Here is a 10,840-nt window from a genome sequence, read left to right on the forward strand (position 1 = left end):
ACCCAATTCTCTTCTAATATAACATACACAAATATACATCATTTATATTAATAGAGGTTAAATCCTGTTAACTTTACGAACGAGTGATTGTTTTAACCTGGTTTGCATTCAGTTCAAATTGGTTCAATCTGAAAAAGAAATTTACATTCTGAACGAAAAGTCAAAGATGTCGAGAATGCCAGCTTTACCCAAGCTCCATTAAGTCATACTTATTTTTTATCTTTGTATTTCGAAAAGAGAAGTGAGATAAACAATTTGTCTTCACTTGAATTAAATATGCTCAAATTGAACTTGGATATGATCTATTGTTAATAGGCCAACCACTAGCGTACCTACGGGGGGGGGGCAGGGGGGGGCACTCTGCCCCCCTGACGAGTCAAAACCCATGCAAAAACGTATCTTTGCCCCCCATGACGGGCTTGAAAAACCTTTTTTGCCCCCCCTGACGAGCTTTAAGACCTTCAATGCCCCCCTGACGAGCTTGAAGACCTTTTTTTTTTTTTTTTTTTTTTTTTTTTTGCTTGTCAATTTTTTTCTGGTACAAAATCCTTTATTTGTGATCGAAGACCTTTTTTTTTTTTTTTTTTTTTTGCTTGTCAATTTTTTTCTGGTACGAAATCCTTTATTTGTGGTCGAAGACCTTTTTTTTTTTTTTTTTTTTTTTTTTGCTTGTCAATTTTTTTCTGGTACGAAATCCTTTATTTGTGATCAAAGACCTTTTTTTTTTTTTTTTTTTTTGCTTGTCAATTTTAATAAGTTACTACATGGAGCTGTTTACACTAATGAAAATATATTTAAGTTTAGTTTTGTATCAAATAATTGATGCTCTTTTTCAGTGGTATTCACCTATCTAGCCAATAATAGATATACCCTGCAAGGCACCGTGCATACGACAAAGTATATAATGCATGCGTTTACTATCTTTTGCTTATTCTCCTGAAGACAACAAGAACACATTTGGCGAAATGTCGAGTTTAGGTAGTCCTGAAAAGGACTAAAATTGCCCACGAAAGATACATGGTGAACCATGAAATCATAAGACTCCTCTTCTTTGCTATAGAAACCTTCATAAGTAACATTATGTTCTTTTGTAAACAAGATGTTGAGACATACTCTCACTTGTTCCAGTGTTTCACTCATTCTGGAAGGTCAGATGCTTAGGTTATCTGAAATTGAGCTAAAGTCATGGAAAAAGAAATTTATTGTTTTAGTGGGAAAATTTCAAGGAATAAATTATTGCAATACGGTATTTTTTGCTGAAATACACACATTTTTCCGGCAATATCAAAGGGAAACATTCCATCATTAAAAATCGCATTACAGTTGATAAGAAATTTTAGGAGGAATTGAAAAGAAATTAGAGATGAAGAGGGAAATGTTACATGTACATTTGTAGTGGAATGTGTTTATAGAAGGGTGATTGGGTGAGGGTGTGTTTTATACGAAGTATACTTTTCGGAGGGGATGGAAAGGGAGGGTGGTATTATGAGGTGGTTAAGATTTGATCATTAAGCATATTCCCCCTTTAATTTGCATACTAAGAACCGTTTGGACTATTAATATCTATAAATGTCTTTTATGAAAAAGAAGAAATTAATGCGAATTGGAGTTAATGTTTTTAGTGTTTGATGTAATGTTATTTTCATTAGATTTTAATGATTGCTTGGTTGTTTAAGTATTTGAAAGGGAAAATGTATTATTTGTCCTCTATGTATGATTTATTGTAAATGTTTAAGAGGAAGAAGTATAATATCATTTCAAACAAAAGAGTATGTGGGGCGAGGGTGGATGTCGTGTATTCTGTGTACAAGCGCGAGGACGTGGGTGAGTGTGGCTGTGCTGTGCGTATGAGAGAGGGGGAGAAAAGATTGAGGATAGAGAGAAGACAGAAGACAGAGAGAGAGAGAAAGAAAGAAAAGAAAGAAGGATGGAGGACTTAATAAGACTCCTAATAATACCAGAAATTTAATGTTTTTGTCAGATATTGTTGTGCTGGCCTTGACCATTTTGGACAGTACATTTTGACGGTGTTATACTCGTGTTATTTTGAGTCCTCGGGCTTTAATGAATATGAAATGATTAAAGTGAGCGATAACAAGCCAAATTCAATGTGTCCATTCAGGTCGAAAATGCACAACGCCCTAAAAAATTGTTCGAGCTGAATGGGCTGAAAATGATTTAGGACAATAACAAGCACGTACACCGGCACGTTCAGTGAATGCACTAGACGGGTTTCGGTAATTATGTAAAGTAGACCTACCATTTCCAATGGGTATTGAGCTTTGATGTTCCTCTCAATTGTACATATGGTCATCACCCCGGAAGTTAGACTCAATGCATTATTAATTGTCACAATAAATCTACTATGGTTGCAAAGCAAAACTATGAATGAATGAATGAATGAATCTTTATTTCGTTTCAATTCCAATATCAAGCAACAACAATAACAACAGTAGATTATTGGGATACAAGTAAATAGCAAAGAACAATAGTAAATAATTACAGGATAATATACATAATACATGCACTACTTTTTATGGAACATTAATAACACCCATGAGAACAGACGGAAATGAAACGTGGTGACCTACTAAGAAGCTTAGCTTGTGGGCCATAGGCCACCAGAATGTTAAAAAAATTATATTAGCAATCATTTTAAAACATCATAGAACAAGCAAACAAAAAATTTGAGTAAATAACCAAAGTACAGATATACATATTTACAAAAGATACACTAAAAAGTAACAAAAAGGTGAAATGCAGAATGCAAAGATTCTATTAGACCTAAAGTATAAGAATCTAAGATTCAAAAAGAAGAAAGAAAAGACGAAAATATAAAGAAAATAGGCAGAGCTCTATTTCTGCATAGATAATTGTGGGAAGAATACAATTTATAAAGTTAGACGAGATATAACAAGCAGGCATTTGTTTACTGATTTAAGTATTTCTTCAGTAAATCGGTCTTTAACTTGTTTCTAAAAACACTAAGGCTAACTGTTTTCTTCAATGAAGAAGGAAGGGAGTTCCATAATTTTGGCCCTGTATAAACGAATGTATTTAGCCGAAAACTAGTTTTGACCAATGGCAAGTGGAGAAAAGAAACTTGTCTTGTATAGTAAGAATGGATTTGGTCATTTCTAACACATAATGAATCAAGGGCAAGTGGAAGTTCTCTTTTATTTAATTGGTACATAATGCAACCAAGGTTGAGATCAAATATGTCATGTAAATTAAGGAACTTGTTTTCATAAAACAAAATATTTGTGTGAGATCGTGAACTTACTCCACATACTAGTCTAATTACCCTTTTCTGGACTTTAAATAACCCATCTAAATGAACTTTAGCAGCGTTACCCCAGGCAAGGATGCAATAATTCAAGTAAGGCAAAATGAGAGTTGAGTACAACATGCATAAAATATTTTTTGGGAATATACTCTTCAATGAATTAATGACTCCTGAATTTCTGGAAAGAAGTTTACATAAATAAGATATGTGAACTTTCCAATTCAGCTTACTATCAATGTGTACCCCAAGGAATTTTGTACTCAAGACTTCAGTAATCTGAACATCACTGATTGTAATATTATCTGGCAATGTTGCTAGGGTGTTGCTGAATAACATGTAGTTTGTTTTAACAAGATTTAAGGAAAGCCTGTTAGCAATGATCCATTCGTTAACAGAAATCAATTCTGAATTGATAGTTTGCAATAAATTGCAGGGGTTCTTTTCAGAAAAAAATATGCTTGAGTCATCTGCAAACAGGATAAATGAAAGGATTTTTGAAGACTGAGGGAAATCATTAATATATATGAGAAATAAGATAGGTCCAAGGAGTGAACCTTGTGGCACTCCACATGTAATTGACTGCATAGAAGACTTAACACCATTTAAAAATACAAACTGTTTTCTATCAGAGAGGTAGCTCTTGAACCACTCCAAAACCTTACCCCGGAATCCATAGAAAGATAGTTTATACAAAAGGATGTCATGGTCAATTGTGTCGAAGGCTTTGGAGTAGTCTAGGAATATACCGACAGTATGTAGCCCATTATCTTTTGCGGAAGAAATTTTGTCAATAAAATGTAACAGAGCATGAGAGGTGGTATGTTTTTCACGAAAACCAAATTGTTCAGGAGCGAGAATATTATTAATTTTCAAAAATTTCATAACACGAACAGAAATTATCTTTTCAAGAATTTTTGAAAAACATGTAAGAAGAGAGATGGGCCGGTAATTTCCAATTTCCTGAGGGTTTCCCTTTTTGTAAATCGGCACAACTTTGGCTATCTTCATACTCAAAGGAACGATTCCATATACAATAGATAAATTGAATATATGAGTAATAGGAGAAACAATAACATCAATAACTTCTTTAATAAGCTTATTAGATAGGCCATCATACCCAGCAGCCTTATTTGTTTTCAAATTATGAACAATGTCAATCACTTCCTTTTCAACGACAGGAGTAAAGAAACATGAACAGGGAAGTCGATTACCAAGGTAATCATGGAAGAGTTTTTGACTTGCGGGAAGACTAGATGACAATTTATTTCCTATTGATGAGAAGAATTGATTACAAGCGTTACTCATTTGTACATGATCTTCAGTCAAAACCCCATCTACTAAAAGTTTAGAGGGACCCTGACTCTTTTGTTTTGAATTTAGCGTTTGTCTTATAATTTTCCAGGTTCCCTTCATATCTTTGAAGACTGACTTAAACTTTTCATCATAATATGATTTTTTAGCGTCTCGTAGTAAAGATGTTAAAATATTCCTATAGCAAGAGTATTTCTGCTTCGCTCCTAATGTTCTCCTTAGTTTAAACTTACAAAATAGTTTATTTTTCTTGTTGATACATTTCAATAAAGATTTGGATACCCAAGGCATCTGAGGATATTTTCTTCTATCTTTTTGTTTCTTGCTTAGGAGAGGGAAATTCTTTTCATATAGAGTTGTCAACAATTCAAGAAATTTGTTGTAAGCTATTTCAACGTCAGACTCATTTAAGACAACACTCCAATCGGTTGCATTTAAATCACACTTGAATCTTTGCATATTTTCAAAGCCAAAATTACGAGAAAAAATATTTTCATTCATATTCCTTGAGTTTTTTATACTTAATGGAAAAGAAGCAATTACTGGAAAGTGATCTGAAATATCAGAAATTAGGATCGATGATTTTATTGATGGTTGACCAACAGAGAAAATGTTGTCTATTAATGTTGAAGTATTTTCGGTTACACGCGTAGGTCTATTGATAAGCGGGACAAGATTTAAAGACGCAAGAGCATCTAAAAAACCATTCACTGATGCATTGGAACCATACTGCATAAGGTTTACATTGAAATCACCTAACAAGCAAACCCTCTTGCCATTAAGTACAGGATTTGACAGCAGATCTTGTAGCTCATCTGTAAATTTCTCAACACTACTTTGGGGTGGTCTGTAGACAACACCGACAATGAAATTACTTTGACCAGGGTTAACCACTTCAACAAAAACTGTTTCAAGAGACTGATTCATTACATTCAGATCAGGTGTAACACGATATTCTAAGGTTGAGGAGATAAACAATGCTACTCCACCGCCAGTTTTGTTGTGCCTGCAGTTGACGACTGGGTTGTGGTAGCCAGGAAGAGAATAAAGGTTACTATTATCTGAGAGCCATGTTTCAGAGAGGCCTACAACTGAAAATTTGGTAACCAATTCTTGCAATAAAATGTTCAAGTGATCAAAGTTTTTATTAATACTACGAATATTCAGATGAAACAATGAAAATGAATTGTCATTAACAAAGCCATTTTTAAATTTGTCAATAGTTAAGTACTCTGACGAAGGCAATATAGTTTCAAAATTATCATCAACAGTGTAGACGAAAGAGTCCATGGTAGAATTAAGGAAATCAGCAATATCATTCTCTCCCTGGCCATCAATATCACTTGGGACTTGAGTCATCGAGATACAAGAACAGATGATAGAGCAAAAATAGTGCTACATAGTAAAAAGGAAACCAGAAAACAAATGGTGAAAAAGAAATTTTCATTACAAAAAGAGAAAACATGAGAATTATGAGCACACAAGCGCGATCATAGGCAAATAAATTCATACTCATATTAGAATACAAACTATAAAAAACTAAAAAAAACTAAATACTAAACTACTGCAGGATGAAAAAAAAAGAGTATAGACAAAAAGATACAAAAAATAAAAATAATAATACAATGCACAATCCAGATACATGGAATTTTAACAGGGTATGGAAAAGAAAAGTGAACACGAGATTAACAAATAGAAAGCGGAGTAGCATAGTCACTTCAAATAGAGTCAAGATCGGTCAAGATCTATTCAAACCCATCATTAAAAATTCGCCGTAAACAAGTAGTTACCAACAAAAATGAATTTATTCAACTCCTCTTGGGGCTTTTGCTTTTAGATAAGACATGGTTTCATTCTCTGGGAGAATACTCTAATCCCCTCTAATGTTAGCATGAAGAGGTAATACTGAGTTGTTGGTCAGCGACATACGGAGGATTCTATAACAGAGAAAGTGTATTGCCAAGTACCAGTCATGACAAAAAACAACAAAGATGTCTTTAATTGGCGAAAATTGGTGGAGAGAAAGAGAAGTTTAATCCTTGATTATGGACAAACAACATTAATTGTATTTTTTATCAGCTTTAAAACTTGGAACGATACTACTGTTCCGATTCACGAATGTTCGACAAAGACCTCCCAGCTGTTCTGTGTCATTTGACGAGCATTTTTATACATTTACTCTATTCTTTATTTCTCCGTACATAACTGAGCGAAATCTTCTTATTGCGATTGTGGGTTTTAGGCCTTCGAATGACGAGCTCACATGAGAAACTCCTTCTTATATCTCAAATGATTAAAACAATAATATAGTTATATAGGGTTCAGAAGGCCAGGGATTCATGAGGCCAAGGGTTGAGGAGGCCAGGATTCATGAGGCCAAGGGTTTGAGGAGGCCAGGTTTTAGGACACCAGTGTTCAGGAGGCCAAGGGTTTACGAGGCAAAGGGTTCAGGAAGCCAGAGTTCAGGAGGCCAGGGTTCAGGAGGCCAAGGGTTCACGAGGCCAGGGATCAGGAAGCCAGGGTTCAGGAGGCCAGTATCAGGAGGCCAAGGGATCAGGAGGCCAAGGATCAGGAGGCCAAGGATCATGAGGCCAGGGTTCAGGAGGCCAGGGTTCAGGAGGCCAGGGTTCAGGAGGCCAGGGTTCAGGAGGCCAGGGTTCAGAAGGCTAGAGTTCAGGAGGCAAGGGTTGGGAGGCCAGGGTGTCAGGAGGCCAGGGTTTACGAGGCCAGGGTTCAGGAGGCCAGGGTTCAGGAGGCCAGAGTTCAGGAGGCAAGGGTTCAGGAGGCAAGGGATTCAGGAGGCCAGAGATCAGGAGGCCAGGGATTCAGGAGGCCATGGATTCAGACGGCCAGGGTTCAGGAGGCCAGGGTTCAGGAGGCCATGGGTTTACGAGGCCATGGATCAGGAGGTCAGTGTTCAGGAGGCCTGGTTAGGGGTGTCGCTAGGGCTTTTCCGGTGGGAGGGGGGGGGGTGGAGGCCTAGATTGCCTACAAGTATCGGTACCGATTACCGACGTCCGGCGACCATGTGTCATGGTAAAGTTCCTCAGTTACATTTTCTATTGTCATACCTAGAGACAATTCCGGCTTTCATCAATAGGGGGGGGGGGGGCAAAAATGTGATATTTTTCTTTTTCTTTTTGAGCAGCTCTTGTAATCATGAACTAAATGCGTATCTAACTAAGCGTTCAATGAGAGCGTGCAGCGCTAGCTGAAGGTTTTGGGTTACATTCGTAATTCTGAAAGTTCGTTAGTCCGAAAATGAAATAAGGTTTGTTAATCCGAAGGTTCGTTCGTCCGAAAACAAAATAAGGTTCATTAGTCCGAAGGTTCGTTAGTCCGAAAACGAAATAAGGTTCGTTAATCCGAAGGTTCGTTAGTCCGAAAACGAAATAAGGTTCGTTAGTCCGAAAACGAAATAAGGTTCGTTAGTCCGAAAATGAAGTAAGGTTCGTTAATCCGAAGGTTCGTTAGTCCGAAAACGAAACAAGGTTCGTTAATCCGAAGGTTCGTTAGTCCGAAAACGAAATAAGGTTCGTTAATCCGAAGGTTCGTTAGTCCGAAAACGAAATAAGGTTCGTTAATCCAAAGGTTCGTTAGTCCGAAAACGAAATAGGGTTCGTTAATCCGAAGGTTCGTTAGTCCGAAAACGAAATAGGGTTCGTTAATCCGAAGGTTCGTTAGTCCAAAAACGAAATAAGGTTCGTTAATCCGAAGGTTTGTTAGTCCGAAAACGAAATAAGGTTCGTTAATCCGAAGGTTCGTTAGTCCGAAAACGAAATAGGGTTCGTTAATCCGAAGGTTCGTTAGTCCGTAAATGAAATAAGGTTCGTTTTTCCGAAAATTATATTAATTTTGTAACAAATAACGGTGTTGTAATTAAAAAATAACAGGATATTATGCAGTAATAGTTTCAACGGAAGAAGACACATGTGCATGTTGGGGTCAAAGCATACATTCCCTCAAGAATTGGCGCTGGTATTAAACATCTTAATTTTGATTGCCTCTGAGCAATTGCTGCCTGATCGAGCGAATGGGTTAAGAATGTCGGGGATTGTGTGTTGGTCAAATGTGAATAACCTCCAGATAAGGGGATTTTTTTAGGGGAGGGGGTGTCAACTTAAACAGCTTCTGCTGGTTATGATAAAAAGTCCCCGTAGGAAAAAAGCCCTTTTTAAAGGGCATATTCCCTTTCGATAAAAAGGCATTTTTCCAAAGGGAAAATGCCTTTTCTGTAAAATGACATGTGCCCTTTTTTCAAAAGTAAATACTCTTTTGAAGGACAACGTAATACATTTCAGGATAGAAATTCTTGGGGGTTTTGGGGCTCGCGCTTCGCTCTCACCTCAGTTATTAAGGTACTCACCATTATAAAAATGCTTAGAATATATAGTTTTCAGGTTGGAATATCATAGATTTTCAGCTCACGCTTCGTGCTCGCGTTTTAGAAAATGAAATAAAATTTTTCCAAACCGCGTAAAAAAGCCTTAATATGTAAAGTGCCCGTTTTCCCATCCTCATAACAATTGAAAGAGAAATGTGTTTCTACCCCCCCCCCCCCGAACCTTCGGAATAACGAATCTTTTTTTCGTTTTCGGAATAACGAACCCTATTTCGTTTTGGGCATAACGAGCCTTCGGAATAAGGAACCCTATTTTGTTTTCGGATTAGCGAACATTCGGAATAACGAACCTTAGGAATAACGCCACAAATGTTCGGATTAACGAACCCTTTTTCGTTTTCGGATTAACGAACATCAACGTATAGGCTATTTACGTGTTTCGGAAATACGAACCTTTGGAATAACGAACCCTCGGAATTACGAATCTTCGGAATAACGAACCCTCGGAGCTACGTACCTTCGGCATTACGAAGTCTAACCAAGTTTTTGATATGCTGGCTAGCAAAAAGACATGTTAAAGACAGTTCGCAGCGATCCATGAACATAATACATTATCTCACCAATCCAAAAATGTGAGCACGAAGCGCGAGCTGAAAATTTTTATATTTCGACATGAAAACTCGATTGTAACCATGAAGCGGATGGACATATTAACCAAACATTTTATGCCGGCGCAAGGCGTGAGCTGAATTTTTTTATTTCCGACCAGAAAACTGGACATTCTATAGCAGTTTTTGTACGCGTAATAAAGCATTTCATGCAAGCACGAGCTGAAACTTTAATTAACTCTTGTGAAAAACTACATGTTTATGACTGTTTGCAGTGACTCGTGAAAAGAAAAAAAAAAACATTTTCGACCTGAAAACTGAACTGGTTATTGGACTTAAAAAAAAAAAGAACACTTTAAACGAGTACGAAGCACGAGCTGATTTTTTTTTTCAGATTTAGAACTTAAAACATGACATTCGAAGCAATGTAACCATGAAGAGGGTGGGCATAGAACTAAGCAACTAAGCGTTGCGAGCGCTAAGCGTGAGCTGATTTTTTTTATCTTACAGCCTGAAATTTGGACATTGTAAACAGTTTTTGCAATAACGAACACGATGGATATTTAATCAAACAAGTAATGCGAGCGCGAAACGCGAGCTGGGTTATATATTTTTTTGTTATCAGATTTAGACTTAACCCTAATAGGACTTTGGCTAATTTGTGATGTATTGAGGACTGGAGTGCGGGGGGCATGATGCCCCCCTTCTGATCTCGGCCGCCATTCGCGCGGTCGTGCCGAAATTTGGCACGCACATTCTTTACCACATAAACTACAAGCTAGTAAAAAAAATCTGAAAATGATTAGTGTTAAATTATTATGAATAAAAATATGCAAATTTATTCATGAAAAATGTTATTTGCATATTTAACGCCCTATTTCACTTCAAATTTTCTTATTTCTTTGCAGACTGTCATCTTCGTAATCTAATTTAAAGGTTTCCACAAAGAAAAGCCAATTTTTTCCTTATGTTTTTCTTTGTTTTTTCATGTTTTGTTTTTCATTGTTTTTTTTTCAATGGAAATTATTACAGACTATTTAATTACTAAATTAAACCCTAAATTATTAAGCAGACCAATTAGAACGAAAAAATAATCACCCTTTTCTGAATTTCATCTCCCATAGACTTTGTACACAAAGTATAAAAACTGTGCCATTTTCGGCATGACATTGCCTTGTAAAAAGTCACGTGACGTCGCGATTTTAGGCTCAAAAGTTGACTTCAAAGAAAAAAGTCATAAAATTTTGCGGCGCTATCGTTTTACGTTTCGGAAATATCGCACAAAGCGTCGAC

General features: G+C 36.7%; 1 protein-coding gene across 1 annotated transcript; it reads left to right on the top strand.

Annotated features, from left to right (window-relative positions):
• Positions 1-6,936: 6,936 nt before the first annotated feature.
• LOC135155549 (serum response factor-binding protein 1-like) lies at positions 6,937-10,476 on the top strand. The gene is made up of 2 exons (XM_064105014.1): positions 6,937-7,506; positions 10,456-10,476. Exons 1-2 carry the CDS (start codon positions 6,937-6,939, stop codon positions 10,474-10,476), a joined length of 591 nt encoding a protein of 196 aa, XP_063961084.1.
• The last annotated feature ends 364 nt before the right edge of the window (positions 10,477-10,840 follow it).

The sequence above is a fragment of the Lytechinus pictus genome, chromosome 9, assembly GCF_037042905.1.
Source record: "Lytechinus pictus isolate F3 Inbred chromosome 9, Lp3.0, whole genome shotgun sequence".
NCBI classification, from domain to species: Eukaryota; Metazoa; Echinodermata; class Echinoidea; order Temnopleuroida; family Toxopneustidae; genus Lytechinus; species Lytechinus pictus.